The sequence below is a fragment of the Macadamia integrifolia genome, chromosome 11 (genome assembly GCF_013358625.1).
Source record: "Macadamia integrifolia cultivar HAES 741 chromosome 11, SCU_Mint_v3, whole genome shotgun sequence".
Taxonomy (NCBI): Eukaryota; Viridiplantae; Streptophyta; class Magnoliopsida; order Proteales; family Proteaceae; genus Macadamia; species Macadamia integrifolia.
In genome coordinates, this window is record NC_056567.1 from 21,944,477 (window position 1) to 21,967,546 (window position 23,070).

Sequence of the window (23,070 nt, forward strand, 5' to 3'; positions counted from 1 at the left end):
AAAAAAAAAAAGAAGGAAAAAACGAGGTGACTATTTTTTTGTATCCATGAACTCACTCTGATACATGTCCTTCCATAGGTTACACCATGTGATCATTTCTTCCACTCTGGTTGTTTACAAAGGTGGATGGATATAAAAATGGAATGCCCCACTTGCCGGCGTCCCCTTCCACCCGCTTAGGTCCTCCTGCCCTGTTTGTATATTCTTAGATTCAACTGACATTGTCCACTCTGAAAACTTCTGCGGTAAGGATTGATGTGTGCATGAACTACTTCCAAATCTCTTTTATTTATGTACACCCCACTGCCAATCTCTCTCTCTCTCTCTCTCCCCCCCCCCCCCTCCCCCACAACCAAAAAAAAAAAAACTTGTTCCTGAGCTGCTAGTGACTGACTGCCAATATTCATTTCAGGTAGGCAAATAACACCAACTTCTGCAAGATCACGTCCACCCAAGATATCTTAGATACAGCATTCTGAATTCAGACTTTTGGAGGCCTATTGGGGTGTTCATTTACTTCATAATCTTTTGTATTCTCTGTATGATGTATATACTGTTCAGCTACAATTTTGTCATTTACATAACAGGGATGAGTCCTTCCCAATTCTGTATTTAATTCTCGTTGGGTTAGGAACCCCCTGAATGTGTTCTTTGTTCTAATTGAAATCGAAAAATTCGTAGAAATCAGCTGTTTGTGAATCGGAATGTAGAAACATCAAACAAGTTGTTGATATGCATACAGATTAAAGTGGGTCATTTTGATTAAAGTAGCATGTTGCAGAATCAATCATGCTCCTTCGTGTGGAACATGATTCAATCAGTTCAGAAAGGTAGATGTGTTGAAAAGTTGGTTACTAGAGGTATACTTATTGGTAAAAATATCATAATTGGATTCTAACCCTTCCCTATTTTACCAAATATAGGATTATGTATAGCACATATTAGGGGTTCTTATCCAAATTTGTAACTAGTGAGGGAGACAAAAGCTTGCATGGTTTTATAAAACTAATTAGTAGTTTCCAACGAGTACCTCTTATTCTTGTGAGTGTCAGGTTTTTGAAACCTTAAAAGTGTTTTGAGAAGCAAGGGTTTTGCAACCCAAGGGCATTGAAGGAGACCTCATGAAATGCTACAACGATTCCTTACATTGCTTTGTCAGAGAAGGGTTAAGTTCCCTAAGAAGCATTGCACTTGTGGTGCATGAGAAAATAGTTCTCCCTTCTCTGAGGATTGGGAAATTTTGTTATCGATACCCACATGAGGCTTGATTCGTAGTTCTAATGAGGTTAGAATCATAAAATTTGCTTTTATGTTTCGTAGCCAGTGGTGGAATTACTTGTTTCGATGGTTTTAAAATCATCAAAATTCTAGCTAAACATTGTATTTTTTTGTGTGTTTCATTTGGTTATTTTGGGGGGCTAATGATTAGTGAAATGAATGAGATGATCGAAATTTCAATGAAATAGTGTATTTTTTGGATCGAAATGATCAAAATAGCCAAAATTTGTCTTTTATGTTTTGTATGCAATTTCCTTTCGACTAAAAAAAAAAAACTGACATATCCGAGATATCACCGAGTTTTCAAACTATGTCTTGAGAGTCTTCAAACTTATTAGATCCAATTGCAATACGTGGTAAAGCTTCATATATCAAGAAAGCACATCTAATTGTTTTAGATAAAATCCACCTTGATGGCTTCATGGTGTGAAGAGGGTTTTTTTTTCCCTTCTTTAAAGTACCAAACAAATAAAAAGGCCCTTGAACTGATGGAACATATCAGATCAGACTTCTTGACTCCACGGGACCATCCATGACAAGAATTACAATGAATAAAAGATGATCTGCATAAAGTTGGGGCCGGTTGGGTGAGGGGCTCTTTTCTTCTTTCTCTTAATGTCACAGGACTTGGGAAAGGTTAAATGTCATCATCGTTCACCAGGATTTACTTTTATTGTTAATTAATTAATTAATTTTCTTCAATCATGTGAATTTCGTGTAAGACAGAGTGATCACATGCCATTCTTTGGCTATGTGAACTTGTTCTGAGACTATTCATCTTTTTTTTTTTTTTTTTAATGAATGATTTTCTTTTTATCAAAAAAAAAAAAGAATTCTAAACAAGGACAAAACAATGTTGTAGAAGCTAAAACAACCAACAGATCGAATAAAATTAAAAGGGCAAGTGTTTTCTATCAAAGAGCATTCACCAAACATTACGGCACACACTCCCCAAGAGAGACACGGTGATCATTACATGCCTACTTTATCTATGACTCAAGATTGCTTTCGAACAAAAAATTTTATCCCAAAATTAGAATACATTTCCATCATCACCCTTATGGATGCAGAGATGCTCTACTTTATTCTAATAAAGCCTTCCACATTTAATGATGTATGACTGTGGGAAGGTGAGAACTGGTCGTAAAGTCCTTTGGAATTTCTAAGTGGGATTCAGTTTTGTTCTTGGAATATTGAATTTGAAATAGACATGTGGAGAATTTGGAACCAAAATATGGCCCACAGCTGTAAGATAGAGTGGAGAAGTGGGAAAGGGTGCCTTATGACCAAGTTTAAAGAGAGGATTTCACAAAAAAAAAAAAAAAAAAAAAAAAAAAAAAAAAAAAAAGGAAGAAGAAGAAGAAGAAAGAAAGAAAGAAAAAAAGAAGAAGAAGAGAGAGAAAAAAGTCCAACCAATGAACTCAAGCAGGACACCAATCCATTGAGTTAACAGTTGTCTTTCACCATTATGGATGCATATTTTATTTACACCATACTAGAGGCAATCCTCTATTAATAATGATTTAGACAAGGGAACTTTGTTCGCCACACCCCTTTGTGAAATAAAAAAACACATTCATCCTGATGCTCGTATGCGCACTTCCAGGGCCACATGATCAGGCATTGATCTCTTACTCTAAACAAAAATATAATACAATTAATGCAACATATCTATATAATATACCACAAGACCAAAGGAAGATGATTGCGTGGTGAAAGCAGAAAAAAAAAATCGAATTCAAAGTGATAAAAATATGAATCATTGGCAAAAATCTAAATTGCTGGCAAAAATCCCTATTCTAAGAGTAAAATTAGCGAAAGAAAATGAAACATGTAAGAACATGAAACCCATAAGGTAAATAATATATGATAGATGCAAATAACATGCAAATACCTAATACTAAATTCAAGATTTTAAATTGAATACAAATGAAGAGTACTTAACCTAGATGCATGCGTAAAACATAAGAATATGGCATGCAAATTAAATAAAAATCTATACGTATACAACCACCACCTATAAAGGTAGGCTTGCAATCACTACCCTCACATTAATATTGATACTCCAAAAATCGTCTCTCCAATAGGTGTATGGTACAACATATGACATCTAAAAACCCGATTATAAAATGAAGGACTGTCCACTAGTAACAATCAATGTTTGTGGACAAAGAAAACCTTAAAAGGGATTCGATAAACGAAAGTATTTATACGGCATGGGATAGAGCCCGAGATGAAAGCTTAGAAATTAGAGAACTCATTCGGGTCTAGACTATAATGCACTATCCAGATTCCCCTACCTAGACATGTTCCCTCGCTTCTCAAGATAGAAGATTGGAACAGAGGAAGAAGGCTCTATTTACACCACTTCGTCGGAAGAATGGTTTGGTATAATCGCCAATATTTCAATCTTCATAATAGTTTGAATGTCTAAAAAAAGAATGTACACTCAAGGCATTGGCTTACGAGGGTGAGCAAGACTTTCCCCCTTTATTGGGATTAGGACTTTATTACACATATCATATAAAAAGAGAAAAAAAATAATAATAAAAGAAAGCAAGTCAATCCTTCTCTCACTTTTTAATGCTCCCAATTGATTATTAATATCCAAAACACTGACTTAGGAATCGGAGAATCCCTCTCAAAGCCCCACTCCAGCCTCTCTTTTTATTTTGTAGGTACCTCCATGACAACGGTTCGATTTTGATCACAACAATATATCAAAGGAAAGGAGAAGAAAACAATCAAATAATGTAAGAAAATCAAAAGAAGAAGAGGAAAACCTTACTTGGAGAAGAAGTTTTGAAATATGAGAGAGAGAGAGAGAGAGAGAGAGAGAGAGTGAATCTCATTGGCGAAGCGCCCAAAGTTCACAAAGAATCTAGGGTTTCAAGATCTCTTTCAAATGACTCAACTTGCTAAAAGATCCTCTAAAGCGTGATAACTAGGAAGCTAAATTTAGAGGTTTAGGTGTTGGGTTTGTGGGCTTCACTAATACAAGTGACCTATTGGGCCCATAGTGGTTGGGCCCACTCAAGGGAGATAAACCCAGTCTAACATATTTTGGGAATAGGTTAGGGCTAGGGAGGTTACTATAATAGTCTCTATGGTTTGTAGTCACCATTACGAAGAACACAATTTCACTCATAGATTTGTGCTAAGAATCCAAGTGGGAGATTGCAGAGACCAAAAGGAGAACTTGTTGCAGGGACATCATTCATCATCCCAAGTTCATTCGTCATCGACATAGTTAGGTGCAAGGTACACATCTTATTTCTCCATGATTTCAATTTGACTATTTTTTGATTCTTTGTGCGGATTACTCCATTAGGGTTTCGGATTAAACTAATACATTTTTTCTAATAAGTGGTATCAGAGCACATGGAACAAGAATCAATCATGATTTCGATTTTACACAATGATTTTACAATTTTGATCAATCATTCGAACTGTTAAATATAATTTTCAATAATTACGAATTATGTGCGCAAAAGCCACCGACTCGGGCTAATGTGTGTAAGGTGGGTAGCAGGGGCTGTTGACCAATTTTTGGAAGCAACAACGTGCATACACGCTTTGAATCTGTTGCGTGCATATATGCAAAGAGATGATCAACTATGAGTTTTTTTTGTTAATTTTATGGCCATTTTTGTTCATTTTTATTGATCTTGCAAACCTATATATGCTGATGTCAACAAAAGATATATTGATATATATATATATATATTTATATATATAGCTGACCTCCTAGCAGCGATGGTGTAGCTAGCAAATGAGCCATGCGCGCAAGGTATGCAACCCTTAATTGTCGGTTTTTTCTCTCATAATAGACCTGCAAAACAAAAATTAATATCTGGAAGTTTGAATCCAATAGGATTTTTGTTTCCATTTTGGGAACCTCTATTTGTTTCTTTTTATTGATCTCCTTTTTAATTTAGGAAACCAAATTTTCAATTAGAAGCCGAATCCCAGTTGGATTCAATTTCCTAGTTTAGGAAATTCGAGTTTTGAAAGAATTTATTCATGTTTAAGGAAATGTGTAACAATGGGATGGTTGCCTTCAACCTTTTATCAAAAAAAAAGAAAAAAGCATGGAAGTCGAAGGTTTCTACTTCTCCCATCTGAGCATCCTTCATTGTTGTCGATCAACCTTCGAATCATGAAAGAATCGATTCAAAATGTAACAAACTATTCTACCAAACAATAAAAAGGAGTAGGAAAATGGAAACTATTGCTATGCCCACTCACTATTAGAATTTATTGTTGGAAGGAGAGGGTTTAGATAATAATTAGGCATAGGGGGTTTTATCTAAAGGGGACCCCCTCTTGATCAGCTTGCTTTCTATCCTTGTTTCTCGATTTCGGGAAGGAGGAAGAACGAAACCGTTCAAAGATGACACATCTACGGCCTTAGATACATCTAACCATGCACATGTTTTGAACCTTTTAAAGCAAGGTTTGGAAGGTATATCCAAGGAAGTGCAAACCTCAACCTTAACCTCAACCTCAAACTTGGGGCCCGTTTGATAATGTTTCTGCTGTTTCTGTTTCAAGAAATGGCAGAAACATAAATTTTCGTTTTTAGAAACACAAACAGAATTGAAGGTGTTTGATAGTCATGTTTTTGGAAGTCGATAGTAACCAGTGAAAAGAATGACCACGGGTTGTTTCCAGATACAGCGAAACAAGTTCTATTTGTTTTGCCTAGGTCGTTTCTTGAACCATAAATAGGAAGAAATTTCAATTTTTATTTCTGAAAACAAGTGAAAAGAAACAGTTTTATCAAATGCTTTTTATTCCGTTTCTACCTTTTCTGTATCCCAGAAACGGTAGAAACACGTTTCTTGAAACGTTATCAAACGGGCCCTTGATCTAATAGTCCAATCCATCGACCTGTTGACCGTTGATTTTGATTTTGATTGCTTCAAAAAAAAAAAAAAAAAAAAGGTTTTGAAGTTGGTTTCAATAGATTTGAGCTTGGGCTTATAAAATTCTGGGTAAATTAACAATTACCACCATTATTATGGTGTGACGCATCTACGCCCTGAGAACACATGCACTTTTGGCTTAATGCATGAAATAATGTTGATTATTGAGGGCTTCAGCATTGGTCTTGTGGGTTCGGTTTTATCATTCTTTGACTTTATTTATTTATCCATGAAGGAAACTCATCCATCCATTCTGTTTCGGTCCTAATGGATTGCACTGACCTATTGATCGACCTTGATCCAAATTGACTTTTATTGATCATTTTCAACTTGGTTTAACCCTTGTACAGATTTAACTCTGTTGTAACTTGATTTGACAAGCCCTATTTGGCTGGTCGTATCAGTGAAAGGATGAAATTATGACCTTTGTATTGTTCTATATGATTCGGCCAATGGGAAAATGACATTTTGTATTTTGAATTGTTCTTTATACAAGAAAAATGGAAAACAAAATCAAAGTTTGTTTCAAATGCATATGTTTTTCTAACATTAGGAGGCTCCACAACTCCTAATGTTGAGTAGGTTTAAAAGAGATGACCTTTTCCATGGTTGTGTTCTTATGTGCTCTCATTGGCCTCACAAATAGATATGCATTGCATTCTTCCACAAAAAACACTTCTCTTAAAAAAAAAAAATAATATGCTTTGGTTTGAAGATGGGCAAGACTTTTTCATTTTTTTGGGTTGAAATCTTTTAGAAAAACAAAGAAAAAAAAAAAAAAAAATAAGAAAAAAGAGCATCTGGGATTTGTTTTTCTAACATTAGTAGGTTTGGAAAAAGACGACCCTTTCGTGAATGTGTCCTCGTATACTCTCATTGGCCCTCATAAATAGAATAAAAAAAAAAAACTTAAAATGCTAATGAGATTAGCCAAGATTTTTCCATGTTATTGGGCTGGGCATCTTTTAGAAGAAAAAGAAAAAATAAATGATGGGCATCTGGGATTCTCGGATTCTGACACAATTGGAGTATCAATTATGATTTGATAGCTAAGTTTTCATTAAAAAAGGGAATGGTTTATGTGTCCAAGATTCATAAAATAGAGCTGGTGTTTTGATCCCTCGATTGACAACTGGAGTGGTCCCTCTGGGACCCACATATTCGGCATTGGCGCCAAATCCCCAGCCGTTCCTTTCACGCTGCCTCAGTCTACTCTGCTCTTCTAGACTCTAGACTATCTGGACTCCCTTTGGACTCTCTCAACTCTACTCTTGTCTCTGGTATCTGCGTTGAGAACGTGAGAGAGAGAGAGAGATTTTTAACCCTTCCCTGGTTAAAGTAAGGCGGTAATAGAATGAGTCCGAGAGCAAAACTCAATACAGAGAAGGGAGGGAAGTATTTAATGAAGAATGAAAAAACCCATTATTGTTGTTGGCATTCTCTTAAAAAAAAAAAAAAAAAAACTCTATTTTCGTTTTCCCATTTTGCATGGCTGCTTCTCTGTCGCCTTCTCTTGTGCTTCGCAACCACGAACTATAGCAACACCCCTCTTTCTGAAACTCCTTTCTCTTTTACTTCTCTGCATCTTTCCTTCTCTCTACCGTTCACTTGCTTTCAGTAGTGTAATCTTTCCTCTGTCTTCACGACGCTTATTGTGTTGATCTCTGTTTCTTGTTTGATTCTTGAGGAATTGTTTGTTAACTAAGCTTTTCATTTTCTTGATTGGTTGTTATCTTATATTTTAGGTATAATTTGGTCTTGGATTTTCTCATTTTCAATATCCATGTGACAGCATTTTTTCTTTCTCTAGCCTGATACTGTGAAGTGATGAGGTTTTAGTTGTTTGCAGGAAGTGGAGCTGATGATGGAGGATATTGACTGGGAAGCAGACAAGATGTGGGTATCTGTGTTTTTGTGTTTTTGGTTTTTCATTGCTGCTATAGTTGTTGTTGTTGTTGTTGTTGGTTTATTTTCTTGTTTGGCGATTTGGTTGGTTTCTTGTGCAGGCTTAATTTCTACATTCATGATTATATGGTGAAAAGGAAGCTGTACAAGGCTGCCCAGACATTCAAGAAGGAGGCAAATATTCCTTCCAAAACTGCAGGTGATATCTTCTTTACCTTATGCTCCGTCTCCTAACCATTTCCCTCTTCTTTTCCAGGCGGTGATTGAATTTATGGATTGAAACGAATAATTTAGCTGTAACTTTATGTGGGTCAGGTTTTATTTGAATGAATTCATAGTTTCTTTCGCTGTCATTTAATCTTTGCCCCTTGTTATGAACCTGATATATCAACTTCTCCTTATTCTGAAGAAATATTTCAGTCTGTTGAAGGGAAACCTCCATGGAATTGACACATTGTTGTAGATTGTTGATTTGTAACAAGATATTTGGGGTTCTCTTTTCAGCGCTTGATTGTCCTGAAGGTTTTTTAGTGGATTGGTGGTCATTATTCTATGATAAGTATTTCTATAGAGAGCTGCAGCAATGTGAGATGAATCAGCAAAGACTTGGACAGCTTCCTATAGAAATTGATGTTGCAAAAATGCCACCGGCTGGCATGTTGGCTGCCCAAATAGGTGGGGGGGAACGTCTCAGACATCCTTTATCTAAAGCTTTGCCACCCAATGTCCGGCTTGCCAATTGTGAAAAAATGGCTTCCTACAAATCAATGGTTCAAAGTCTTGGGTATTCCCGGCTTCTCTCTATACTTAAATTTGGTGGATTGCTCCTATTCTAAAAGTTAATATTTATTCCTTTAATACCTCTTTTGATTTTACAGCAATGTACAACAACAAGCTTGTGCAGAGACTCAACAGATTTTTATGAGAGTATGTGCTTAACTAGTCTAGTTGACAAAGGCCAGTTCCATTTTTTTTTATTACTGTTTGATCGAAGGCTGCTTCTTGTGCAGGGTGGCAGACAAGGTGTTGGTTTGAGCAGGTTGCATCCCTCAGAGCCAACTCTCTTTGGTGTTCCAAAAGCCATGATCCCCATAACTGCGCCTCCTGAAGCTGGTTTGTTTATATTCTGGTTGAAGCCCTTCTGTTTTTCATTCAGAGATTTTCTCTTCACCCTTCTATTTTACAAAGCGTTAGTTAGACTTCCAAAAGATTGATTATCTTATCATTTACATTTGTTGCTTGATCTATTCTATCATGTTGAGATCAATTTTGGTAACTATTGAGGTCCAGGGTGTCTTTAACCCTTTTTCGTGTTTAAATTAAATATCTAGCCAGCTCATTGATCCAACTTTGTTGATTTGGGATTTTATTCCATTGTTTTAACATTTCCTACAGTATCAGCTTTGGATATTAAAATCTGATTATTAGGCACACACTATGTTGACATGTTTCTCTTTGCTATGAATATTTTGCACTTGATCGGTTTCACATACCAGAAAGAAGTACAGGGGGTGGGTGTTTGACATGGCACCATGTTGCAATCTGAAAATCCAGATCATGGATCTCAGATGCAAGTAGGCCCAGTGATCAAATATGTGATCAGATCTAGGTAAAAGAAGCAACTATGTTGTTGTGGGAAGAAATCAGATCGATGGAAGGGGAAGGAAGGGAGATGAGATCGACCTTCTTGGGAGGAAGACTTTCTAAAATTCTAATTTGACTCATAAAAAGACTTATAATCACTCTAGTACACTTAATAAAGTAAATAACTCAAAACATAACATTTGGGGAGCATCAAACAGGTTGGGAAGGCTAGGGGATATACCAAGCTTGGATTTTAGGCATGCGTAAGGTATTATATCTTCTTGTGGAATGTTTGAAAAAGTTGAGCTTTCCTTGCAACAATGTGTTATTGCCTTGAAACCTTAGATGTGGTTTCCTAGGCGTCTTTTATTCTATTTTTCTTCAATTCCCGTTAATATGCCACTGAATCATTCAATGAACCATCCGATCTTGATTTTTTTTTAATCCTATCAAACCCCACAATAACATTTGGGGAGCATCAAACAGGTTGGGAAGGCTAGGGGATATACCCTAAGGCCAACCTCAGGTTGATCCTGTGGGTGGGTTTGGCTCAGGCTTTCTGTAGTTGATCACCAACGCTCTTAAGTTGGGATAAGGTTTTGGATGTTGTTCGTTGTTTTATAGTTGGATTGGGCACTTGTGGCTTTCTTGGGTTATTATCTTTATGGTATAGTCTAGGCTACACTTAAATGAAGCTTAGGTTTTGCGTGGGTTTGGTTAATGACCCAAGCCAACCTGGGAACCAGACAACCTAGACCTGAATATGTTTATTATTTGCATACCTTCTAAATTTCCAAATTAGGTACATATTGTAGAGCATATATTCAGGAGATACAAAAAATTGTGTAATGTGTATTACTTAAATGTATTATTCACTAAATATTCTTGTATTACTCTATATTTTCCCTTTTGAGTAGAAATATTTGATCACTTTATGCATTACCATGCCACTTATTTTGATTCCAATTGCAAAGAAAGTTGCAGTTATTCTTAAGTTCTTAAAATATCAATGCAAGGTCATGTTCTATTTGATGTTTAAAGAATCCCATGGTCATCTTCTTGCAGAGTTAAACAAAGGCATTGGTTCAGTGCCTTTGAGTGGCTGGCCTTTAGCTGTAAGTGAATCTACCAGTTCCATTTTGTAAAGATTTAGTCTATACCCTTCAAGGTTTATGATACAGAAGTGTCTCTTTTCCTACCCTTTTTAATTATCTGTGATCTCTGCACAGGGTATTGACCAAATTCCCCCAGGTTTGGGGAGGCAAGTATTAAAGTCACATTTGCAGACACCAATCCAACAGTATCAGATGATGGCAGCTCAACGTCAGCAAGAGCTCATTGCTCAGTCACTCACACATACACCAACAAACCTGATGTCATCTCTTTCAGGGACCTCATCTAATTTGGATCTGCGAAGGTTGATGCTTCTAAAGCATGGCTTGAATGTGAATGTTGAACAAAGGGATGGTTGTGTTGATTCTCAACGAATCATTTCTTCTTCAACTAATGCAGTCCCAAAAACTAGTGGTGACGTACCAAAATATGAGGTGCATGCCAATATTTTAAAAGCTTACTTTTTAAAATTGTGACCTGTTGCTGATAGAAGACTGACAAGGGGCATACATGCACACATGCGGGGACACACATATAGAGACATGTACACGAATACATACATACATACCACATACATTCGTTAACACTTGTACATGCATTATGCATAAACAATGAAAGCACGTGTAACAAATCCAGGTAGGGGAAATTGTTGTTATTTGTATTAAAGAACTTAAACACTTGTTACAACTACAAATTTATATATTGTGGGAAAATATTTATTTATGTAATGGTTGGGTTAGAGTTGCCAAAGGTTGATAGCTTCTCTCACAATCCTAATTGTATTATTCAGTTTGTCTGCTTGAAATGTGTCATTTACAGAGCCTTTTCCAGTCGCCATCTATACAGCGATGCAGGTTATTAATATTTTATTCTTGTTATGTTTGTCCTTGATATATGCATGTTCTGATTCAGGGAGGAAGAAAGAGGAAGGAATTGTCATATCCTGTGGCTGCAAGTGGTACCATGGCAAGAGATACTCCTGGGGCTTATGCAGAATCTCTGATGCCACCACGCGATAAAATTTCTACCCCTATTGCTTTATTACAAAACTACAGGACTTCAAGAAAGCTAGATACGCATGGCACTGATAGAACTGGATTGGCTGAAACTTCAGGAAAGGTGGTATTATTGTGTGTGTTAAAGTTTTTATGTGATTACTAAAAATTTCCTTTCAGTCTGTCTGCGTAGTATCCATACATTATCTTGACCATCATATCATGATAACTCCAATTTTAGGAGGGTAGGCCTGATGTGGCAGAGGGCTCATCAGATGCAAATGTGGAATCGTTCTTGTCCCATGATACTGGCATTGATGATCTGAGGGGTACCCCATTCAGCACTATGTTGCAGAGTTCTACTGCGCGTAACAGGATGGTTCCCAAAGGTGATTTTTTTAATGCTTATGAAAAAGGAAAGGTTTTGGTTTATGCTTTGGATCTAGTGTATGGTATACTTAATAGGACATGGTGACAGTAAAATGTTCTTATCCAATGTCTACTAGTTGTAAATTTCTATCCTCTGAAATTTCATTTTTGGTAGATATTTAATGCAGTTACGGTGCAATATTAGGGTCTGTTTTTAATAGTACTTGGTTATGAATTTTTTTTTATTTTTTATTATTATTATTTTTTTTTAATTTGTAATGGATTCAAATAAGACCCAAATCCACAGTGGGTACACGAGATTAGCGTCTTAAGTGTTTTGAGTTAGATTAGGATGCTTATTAGTTAGATAAAGTTATGTTTAGAGTCTATTTAATTAATTCAGTGTAGGAGAGTGATTAGGAGCATTTTATGAGTTAATGTTTAAGTCTAATTAGGTTACTTAGTATTTGTTTAATTCTATTAGACTATGTCTGGGTGTTAAAAGTGTTTGAAGTTCTTATTAGGTTTCTAGTTTTAAGTTTTTTGAATAATAGTGTAACCACCCATCAGATTACACAGTTGAATAAGAGTTTATTTGTGAAAGTGTGTAAGTTATGAGCTCTTTCCCCTATCCCTCTCTTCTCTTTTTCTGTAAGGTCTTCTTCACGATACTGTTCAGTGTTCACAGTCCCAGTAAAGCCAATGTCTCCTCTTTCTTCTTCTATGTTTCTTCTCCTATCAGTCTACTCATGTGCTGACCTGTAGAACCAACTAGTCGAGACTCCATTGTTTGGTATTCTCTGCTATATAAGTAAGTTCCAGATCTGAAAATAAATTGATTTTATATTCTGTTCTTTTTAGTTGAATCTGGGTTTCTACTGTTCTGTTCCGACTTCAGATCTGAAATCTGTTATCAGTCCAAAATTCTGTATTAGTTCAGATCTGTTTCCACCTATCCTTGGGGCCTGTGAGCAGTCTGATATCCAAGAGTTGGATATTTGGGACGCTAAATCCCAGAAAAAATACTAGGAAGGTAGAAAACAATGAAAAATCTAAGCAGAGATGAAGATATGAGTTGAAAATTTGAAAATTTCACTTAAATTCCATGGAATGTTGAAATACACATGGTACTTACTCAGGGCTTGGAAAAAAAAATAAAATTAAAAGATAGTTTTATGTATAGCTTGCTAGTAAGAGAGGAAAAATTGTATTTCTTTTTATATGTAAGAAAAAAGAAGGTAATTTGAGTACTTTGTTAGAATATGTTTACAGCTACAGGTTCCCCAACTTATTCCCTTCTGGGACTATTTTTATATACACCATTTAGGAAAAACAATGCACTTGGTCAGCTGTAAAAACTGATAAAGATCTCAAAAATTGTCTGCTGCAAAAACTCCAACAGATCCCAAATTTTTTTGATAGATTCCCATGACCAATCCTTCAAATGTTTGCAAAAGTAATCAGTTTCTGCCTTTTGAGATGAAATTAACATCACACCTATTAGTATGTACCATCTTCTCCCCGGTAATTATGCCCATTCAACACCAGAAGCCGAGATGTTATTGTCTAGTTAGGATTGGCACTTCATGTATCAAGGAGACGTGAACTAAGGTCTTATTTATGTTCTTCAAATAATCTTTAAATGAGAAGATAACACTATGTTGATGACACAGGTAGAGAATAATCATAATCTTCAAATATCTCAGATAATAATCTCCAATTTGCTCCTCACATGTAGTGCTATACGTGGACAAACAATGAACGCATCAGAGACAAGAAGGAATAATTCATCATCATATTGCATACACAACCAACACATCAGCAGAAAATAAACGGGTAACCAAGACATTCACATTAACTATGCATTCGTCTGACCAAATCAGATCTTTTAGTTCACCATTGTAGATACGTAAATCCCAGATTTGACCATAGACATCAATCTCAGAGAAAAAATGGCCCGGGTTGACATTCAGTGAGTTACCAAATCAAATAATAGCCAAGATGAGCAAGATAATAGAAAATCTGTAATTAATTCACACATGGTTTAAAACCCAGCCTGCCTTGGGATCACTTGTAGACCTGCCCAAAGGAGGTAAAACCCAATAAATTACAATGAAATAGCAGAATCTGGCAATCAACCATAATGTTCAACGAGCTCTTGGGTAGATAAAGGGGAAGGAATGAAATAGGGATTACAAATAAACGAGGGGCAAACTTGGAATGAGTAACATAAGGACAAGAGTAGGTTTAGGAAAATAGGGGAGGGTAATTTTGGAAAAAGGGGACTTATGGTGATATATAAAATTGCATCACCAATTTGTCTTCTTCCTCCTATGATAAGAGAAGAAAACCAGCGGTAGAATTCAACCTCCTTCGATTGAGAGAACTCACTCCACAGGATCCTGATTGAATAGGAATTTTAGAGGGAGGTCATTAACTGGCAGACCTATTGATTCTACACAACAAGCACTTAAGACAGAAGGGAGAAAAGTCAATAAAAATTCTGCAAATACTGTTAGATGATAGTTCAGGAACCAGCCTGGTTTGCTGGTTTGGTTCTCTGTAGAAGGGGATTTGAGGTCTGAGTTTCAGGGGTTTGGTTCACCATTAATCAGTGGCCTAAACCCCAAATATCGAGGTGAATGGTAAAGAAACTGTGGATATTGAAAACTCCCTGTTGCTGCCCATGTTAATGCTAGAACAGGAAAGGAGAAAGAGTCAAAGAGAAACAAAAATAGAAGAAGGATGGATAGATGATGGGAGAAAAAATGAATAAAAGAATAGAGGAAAGGGGATGGTACCTGCTGATGGAAGTGGGAACATGGTTCATAAACTTGCCGAAATCTTGGACATTTCGGTATTTTTTTTTTACCGAAACAAAAATGGCATACGAAACCAAAAAAAAGTGCATAATTTCGGTCATCTCGGTCATATTTCTGTCATTTCTGCAAAAAAAAAAAAAAAAAAAAAAAAAAAAAAAGAAGAAGAAAAGAAAAAAAAGAAAAAGCACTATTTCGTTGAAATTTCGGCCATCTCGGTCATTTCATTTCGCTCATTTCACTAATTTGGGCCACTTCAGCCATTAACTAGCTCCAAAATATTGCCGAGCGAAACACATGGAAAAAAGAACTCTGTTTCGATGAAATTTTACCGAAATTTCGGTATTTCGGTGGTTTCATTTGGAAACACTGAACGAAACGAGTTCTTGAACCTTGAGTGGGAGGAATCACTGAAAAGGAATAACGCAAGGGAGAAACAAATGTACTGCCTGAAACAGGGGAAAGATCCAATAATGTATTCGATAAAGGAGATCTTTTAAAAATAGCAGCCAGATCGCAAGGTGCAATATGATAACCAAAACAGGGCGTGTCATAAGCCCAAAAATAAGAGTGCCACAGGTGAGAAAACATCAATAGCAGTACTGCAAGTGAGAGATCAACGGTAGCAGCAATATAACACAGATTGGAGACCGTCAAACACAATCTGCAAGTGAGATATCAGCACTAGCAGCCACAAAGAGCAAACCGCAGACCATCAAAGATCATCCTCTAGTTGAGAAAACATTGCCCTAATGCAGGACATGATGCAGCACCATAGGAACAGCAATCACAGGCAGAGTGATAAGAGACATCATTGTTTTACATTGAATCGACTTTTATCTCTTGACTAGCATCCTTCTAGTTAAATTTTCAACCATGTAGGAGCAGAGAAATACTAAACTTTTTCAGGAAACCATTTGACAGTTTGTTCATGGGCCAATGGCTTACTATGCATCGACAGCTCTCTTTAGATGTATCCCCTTCAAACTAATCATCAAAGAATTGGTGAGCCCTTTTGTCATATTCACCCCAAGGATTAAAGTATTGGTATCGGTCGGTCAAAATTAAGATACGTATCGGAGGGTATCGTATCGTATCGGAGATACGCTAAGATACACTAAAGATACGCACATAAATGGATAGGGAACACATTTTTATACACTTTTGCATAAAAAAACAGTTAAAAAAAGCTATATATAATATGTAGAATGCATAAATACTTAAGTAGAAGGTATTGTATTGATATACAAATATATTGAGTTGAAAATGTTCAAAATGATGAGGTTTGAGTTTCTTACAGTTTTTTCTTTCCTTATTGCCATTGCCACTATGATGAGTGCTCTAAAGAGTGTCGTGGTGGTTCAAATCCTTGGCTAGGACCTTCTTCTTCAATAGGAGCAACTAAGATGATATTCTGCACTTGTCGAATATAGGCACAATAATTACCCTAGTCGAAATATTTATGGTAGTGGGTCTCCCATTCATTGTAGAATCTTCTGTACTGCTCAGGAGTGGCCAATGTTGGTCCAGTATAAGGTGGGATACTTCACCATAAGTAAAGTACCAGCCTTTTTGAAATTAGAGGCATTGTCAGTCACAACCTGGACAACATAATCTGGCCCAACTTCCTGAACAACTTCATCCATTAATTTAAACAAATACATTGAGTCCTTGATATCTGAAGATGCGTTGAAAGACTTATGGAATATTGTTTTCCCATCACAATATATCAGAAAATTGATGATGGACATCCTCGTCGGTCCACTCCACCCATCACACATGATGGTCACTCCATATTCAGGCCACTTGTATTTAAACTCTTCAATGTATTCATCCACCTCTTTCACAATAGTATCTAAGTATGGCCCTGCAATTTCATGGGGTGTGGGTGGCTTCACATTTTTCCCACATGTCTGAATCTCCTTGACCATAGCCTTGAAGTACGGATCTTTAGCTTTGTGAGGTGGAATCATAGAACTGTGGAACCACCTAGAGATTGCTTTCCCAATTTTCTTACTCAATGTTTTTGGTTGGAAAGCCTCTTCAATCCTTTGTTGCCCTTCATCATGATGTTTATATGGTGCATCTCTCATATCTCTAATTTCTGGGCTCTTTTTCCCCCTACTTTTACCACTGGAGGTAACTTTATCAAACATGCCCTTCACAGTGCCTCCAATATCTACACTTGGACGACTTCTAGAGCCAGAACCTTGTTCATAAATCATCGGGCCACCACGCCTAGGTCCTACAGATTGACTTCTTCTCAGCTGTTCTGCTATCCATTGTTTTTCTTTTGCTTCCTCCCTTGAAATATGCATCGCTCGTGCAAGCTGTTGATCTTCATCCTCTGCCTCCATATTAGATCCTTCATAATCCTCATGATCCCTTAGATTCTCAACCAATCTATCATCTTCGTCAACAACTTTCTTTGCTTTATCTCTACTTCCCCTTAAGTGCTTCCTCATTGCTTTGCTTATTTCATCTGGGCACTTGTACATTTGGCAACATTAGAAAATCCTCCAGCCAAATGTTGTTTATGTCTGGTAATTCCACCTCCTAGGTGGATAGTATCACAGTAATTGCATTTTGTACACAACCTATTGCCTTGTACTTTCTCGGCTGTAGCCCATCCAATATCGTTAGTCCGTTCTTTAGGCGCCATCTTCCTACAAAGATACATAATGAATCTTAATATGCATATTTATTGATTTAGTATTTTGTACATAATAGCATTTTTTTAGAAACTAAAATGAGATGCATCCAAAGAAAAAAAAAGATTTTTTTGTATTTTTCCAAATTTACATAAACTTGAAATGCACACTTTTTTTTGAAAAAATTGTGCATCTAATTTTACATCATGGTCATTGGCCAATTAAATTATATATATATATTTTTTAAACTAAAATGAACTGAATTTTATGAAAAAATTGTATTTTTTTAGTATTTTTCTCATTTTTTTAATTAATTTTATAAATAAAAAAATAAAAAATAAAAACTATTTAGAAAAATTAAAATTTTTTATAGAAGTTGTAGATTAAATGTTTTTAAAGAACATATAAAAAATCAACAAAGTGTGGACCAATATATTTGAGTAGATCTAAGAAATAAAAAAAATTTGAAACCCTCACTTTTTTGGGGAAAAAATGTGGGTTTCATTTGAAATCTTGTATTTAGTAATTATAAGTTATGACATTATTTTTAAGAGTTGAATGAACTAAATTTTCTAAAAAAATTTTTTTTTTTTGGGATTTTTTTTAAAAAAATTAATTTCTGAATAAAAAAAATTAAGAAAATATATTTTTTTGAGAAAAATCAAAATTTTCTATGGATGTTGTAGAACACTTGTTTTTACATAACTTATAAAAAATCTAAACATTTTTAACCATTGAGCATGAGTAGATCCAAGAAATTTGAAAAAAATTGAAACCCTCATTTTCTCTTGAAAAAAGTGTGTAAATCCTTATAAATCCAATGATTTCATGTAATAATGATGCACAAAATGTGATTCTAAGTATGCTGAACCTTAGATTTGTAAAAAAACTTGAAAATCTAAGGTTACAGTTGAAAAAAGTGAGTAAAGATTCAAGAACTTACTATTCAAAATTTTCAACTTTCAAGTTCAAGGTTCTTCTTGGACTATGTTTTTGTCCTTCTTTGAACCATTCACTTCCACAATGTTTCTTTCAATCTACCATTTGAGTCTCCAAAAAGGTGTGTGAATCAAAGGGGAAGAAAGAAGAGAAATATAGAAAACTGTTGGTGAGAGTTTGAAGTGTTTGTTTCAAACAACAAAAGGCACATTCAGAGTTAAGTAGCCGTATCGTACCGTATCGGTTCGATACGTACCGATACTCATGAGAATTTTCATATTTTCAAAAGTTCGTATTGCAGAGTATCGTACGTATCGGTACCGATATAGTACGGCACGATACGGTACTACTGATATGCCGATACACAAAAGAGGGCCCAAAATTCCCTGTAGCATATTGGTATGTATTGTGCCGATGCCTACCTATACAGATACGTATCGGCAGATACGGCACGATATGCACCGATACTTAAAACCATGATTCACCCTACCTATAGACTATAGAACCATTATCATCTACTCCCAAGGACCATAAAGAGTGGTTGAATCACTAGGAGAAGTTGGTGACATTGTAATTGGGAATATTTTGGTTTAACAATCAAGCGAAACCAACATGTATAGAATTATTAGTGTTGAGAAGTTTTGTATGATAACTTTCCAATCAAGGGGTTAATTGTAATTCTTCATAGATACTATTCTCAATTGTCATCAGGATTATTGTCATTGTAATTATGCATAAGTTTATAAATAAAAATGCAACCCTATGGTTAGACTAATCTAATCTAGCTATACTGGCGGCCCTTTCTTTTCTTCTTTTTGTGTTTCCTTTCTTCAGTGTTGCTCTGGTTATATTACCTCTTCCTATTTTGTCACATGGTATCAAAGAGGAATAGAGCTGATTGGATGGAAAAGATCCATGTAGCAGACCCCATTTTGTTGGGATAAGGATGGATTGAATTGAGTTGAGTTAAGTTGAGTTGAATTGGTATCAAAGTGGATTTGATAAATAGTTTGCAATCGTTTCTTCTCTCCGCCATTTGAGTCCCTTCTAGGTTTTTCTGTTCTTAGTGTGTAGCTGCCTATAGCTGGATCTGCATCTACCCCAAATGGAACTGGCCCAATCTGGGTTTTAGTTCTAATAAGGGATGGTAGTGACTTATTTAGCCATTTGGGGTTAATAATGTAATTTTTATTTTATTTCATTGAAAGAGAGCTATATAAGTGATTTGTTTTGAGCTATTAATTGTTGGTTTTCTAGTTTATTTCTAATTTGTGTTGGGAGTCATACTATGTACCCAGTGGTGGATATTTTCTTTTTGGGTGAATAATCGACCGAAAATCGGAGTTTCTTAACGGATTGGTTTTGGTCTCCCTCATTCCTAGACTGAAACTGATTCAACCCGACCGAAACTGAACCGAACCGAACTGAACCTACCGATTGACACCCCTAAATAGGGGGCTCATGAAGGGCCTAAGCAGACCGGAGATCCAAAGAAGAACCTTCCAAGGTTTCGTTGCATAACAGGGAATAAGGGGAAAGCAGAGAACCATGGATGGTGGTGGAGGGGATGAAGGGAGCATGATTAGCCAAAGGGAGAGGGTTCTCAAGGTGTATAGAGGAGGAGGGGTCAGCATCGAGGAGGAGGCTGGAGGGAGAGCAAGGCGGGGGATCACAAATGAGCTAGGGGCAGACAAAATACCAAGAGCAGAAATAGGGGGCTTAGGAAGGGCCTGAGCAGACCAAAGATCCAAAGAAGAACCTTCCAAGGTTTCTTCGTATAGCAAGGAACAAGGAGAAGGTAGAGAAAAAGGGATGGTGGTGGAGTGGAGGAAGGGAGCAGGGGTAGCCAAAGGGAGAGGCGTCTCAAGGTTTATAGAGGAGAAGGAGGGGTCAGCATTGAGGAGGCCAGAAGGAGAGCAAGGGGGGGGATCAAAGATGAGCTAGGGGCAGACAAAAGACTAGGAGCAGGAATAGGGGGCTCAGGAAGGGCCTGAGCAGACCAGTGATCCCAAAGAAGAAACCTGTTAGAATATATGTATTAGGGGTACATTAGGAACTGTCTTATGTTAAGTTGTCATTTTATGTAATTTATGTAATTTCTCTTTCACCTCCCTTAGGGAGGAATATGTAATTTCCTAAAGTATTATTTGAATCTAAAGTAGGTGAGGTGAGAAGAGAACTCAGTAACGTTTTTCTCCCGTTTCTATTTCCCTCTTCTCTCAACGACTCTCCTTCTCCCTACCTCTCTTCTCTTCATCGTCTTCCTCTCTAACCCTAATATCCTAACTTCTAACTAAACCTTCCAAGGTTTCATCGCATAGCGGGGAACAAAGGAAAGTAGATAACTAGGGATGGTGGTGGAGGGAATGAAGGGAGCAGGGATAGCCAAAGGGAGAGGCATCTCAAGGTGTATAGACGAGGAAGGGTCAACATTGGGGAGGAGGCCGGAGGGAGAGCAAGGAGGGGGATCAGAGATGACGGGTGAGGAAGAAAGAATAGTCATGCCAAAAAGTGTCGGGTTAGGTATGGTCTGGGTAGAGCCTGACGGGCTGAAGGATAGCGAGTTAGAGGAGCTCGGGTCAAGTATGGTTGGGTTAACAAGGTTAGGGTTTAAAATGGTTGGGTTAGGGATGGTAGGATTAAGAGGGTGGTTAGACTGTATAAGAGAGGTGCGAGTGTTAGAGATGGTCTGATTTGAGTGAGAAAAGACAGGAGGGGAGTGTCGTGGAGAAGGGTGGAGACTTCTCAAAGTGAAGGCTGGGCCCACTGGAAGAGGGAGCAGGTCAGAAGGGGGAAGAAGTGTTGACTATGTCCAAAACGCCGATTGCATGAACCAAGGATAGCCCAGAGCCATCTAGAAATTTTGAAGAGCAAATCCGGAGAAGGGGCAGGTGATCTAGATCAGCAGCATCTACAAAAGCAGCGGGAGTAGATTGCACTGATCGAGGCGAGGGGGGACATCTTCGTCTTCAAAGTTTGATGGTTCCAAAAAGACCGAAAATCTGTTGTCACCATTGGATAAAGCCTGATGGTCTGGAGGACCGATGGAAGCAGGCATGGTAGTATGAGAGGAATCTTTAGAAAGTTTTGGGTTTGCCATACAACTGCGATTCCGACGACCCTGCCGCTGGGACTACTTTCTGCCCCAAGAATCCTAGGGAACAGAGACTAGGTTAGCTTCATCCAAGGCGGTAGCTGCAATAGAGACTTTGACATTATCGGAGGCAGTACTGGTAGCCAGGGGGGTCAGTGGAGATGGAATTTTTTTGGAATGCAATTTGTCGTATGATGACCGAAAGTCTTGCAGGTTGTACATTGTGGGGGCAGCCATTCAAATTCAACTTTTTGATTGAAGGAGAAACCTTCGCCATCATGGAAGAAGTAGTGACTTCAATGTAGATACGAGCAAAGGCGAGCCTGTCCATCAATTTGGTTTGCTGGTCAGTGAATAGCGCCTTTCCGATGATTGGGCCAACAATGCTCAGCCTCTTAGGGCACCAAAAGTGGAGGGGGAGGTTGGGGAGAACAACCCACTCAAGGATGGAGGTTTGGTCAATCTCGGAGAGGGAAGAGTACTGGTCCCAGGGTCGTAAGAAGAGTTTTTTCTATCCTACTTGTCAGGGGCCTCCTTCCAGAGTAGTGAGTTTGTCTGATTCTTCAGAGAAGTTGAAGATGAAGAGCCTGTTGTGGAGGAGGAAGGTGGATAAGGTGCCCAGGAGCCTCCATTGTTTGGACAGGGAGGCCTTGACAACATGGAAGGGAGGTCGAGCACCTAGGAAGTGACCAATAACGCAATTTTGCCATTTGAGGATTTCTGGTTCAAGCAGACCAGAGGGGCAGAGGCCCACCTTTGAGCCATTTAGGATGGAGGGGGGGACAAAGAAGAGGGGGTGGCCAGCTTTGGAGGGGAGAGGAGAGGGAGAGGTCATAACTAACTCACCATTATCACCCAATGGTGGAATTAGAATGGGAGGAAATTGATTTGCAGTTGGCTGCTGTTTACCATGGGTGGTTGAAGGATGGTTTAACTATGGTTTCTTCTTCTTTATCTCTTCCCCATCTCAGGTGCGCTCTTTCTTTCCCCTTTCTTTTATTTTTCTCTTTGCTTCTTATCATTATTCTGTTCTTCATCTTCTTCTCACTTGTATTTTCTTTTCCCTTGTTTGCTGGACTTCACCGTATGGTACCTTGTTCTAAGTGTACCAACAGTTTCCTATGGTGACTTTGATCCTCTCTCACCCCTCTTCCTTTCTTTCTAGGACTATGTGAGTGAGCATCTTCTATCTTGTACCGAAACAACTCAAAAAAACCCATAGCCTTATTTCCCTTGAAATTACTGAAACTGTGAGATCCCAATTGAAGACCAAAATTGATCTAAAGCCATCTTATTGTAATTTACATAAATACCCTTCCTTGTATTCCTAATCCTATTACTTTTCTTATTTATATTAACTGGTAAGACCACCCTTAACCTTTAATCCCTTATTCC

The 23,070-nt window shown here is 37.4% G+C and overlaps 2 protein-coding genes across 7 annotated transcripts in view; both read left to right on the forward strand.

Annotated features, from left to right (window-relative positions):
- The window catches only part of LOC122092993 (transmembrane E3 ubiquitin-protein ligase FLY2-like), a 28,285-nt gene extending 27,518 nt beyond the window's left edge, over positions 1-767 (forward strand). Inside the window, exons 13-14 of the mRNA XM_042663275.1 lie at positions 79-245; positions 413-767. Coding sequence (XP_042519209.1) covers positions 79-180 — 102 coding nt within the window. The 3' untranslated portion in view covers positions 181-245; positions 413-767. The remainder of the gene's footprint in view (positions 1-78; positions 246-412) is intronic.
- Positions 768-4,421: 3,654 nt separating this feature from the next.
- The window catches only part of LOC122094120 (transcriptional corepressor LEUNIG-like), a 29,388-nt gene continuing 10,739 nt past the window's right edge, over positions 4,422-23,070 (forward strand). Inside the window, exons 1-10 of one of the 6 annotated variants that reach the window (XM_042664808.1) lie at positions 4,422-4,539; positions 8,056-8,102; positions 8,213-8,310; positions 8,616-8,895; positions 8,990-9,038; positions 9,122-9,224; positions 10,761-10,810; positions 10,925-11,242; positions 11,721-11,927; positions 12,045-12,192. In XM_042664808.1, the coding sequence (XP_042520742.1) occupies positions 8,068-8,102; positions 8,213-8,310; positions 8,616-8,895; positions 8,990-9,038; positions 9,122-9,224; positions 10,761-10,810; positions 10,925-11,242; positions 11,721-11,927; positions 12,045-12,192 (1,288 nt within the window). In that variant the 5' untranslated portion in view covers positions 4,422-4,539; positions 8,056-8,067. Of the gene's footprint in view, positions 4,540-7,474; positions 8,103-8,212; positions 8,311-8,615; positions 8,896-8,989; positions 9,039-9,121; positions 9,225-10,760; positions 10,811-10,924; positions 11,243-11,720; positions 11,928-12,044; positions 12,193-23,070 lie in introns of those variants that run through there. The other 5 variants (XM_042664807.1, XM_042664805.1, XM_042664802.1 and 2 more) reach the window with 5 other exon arrangements.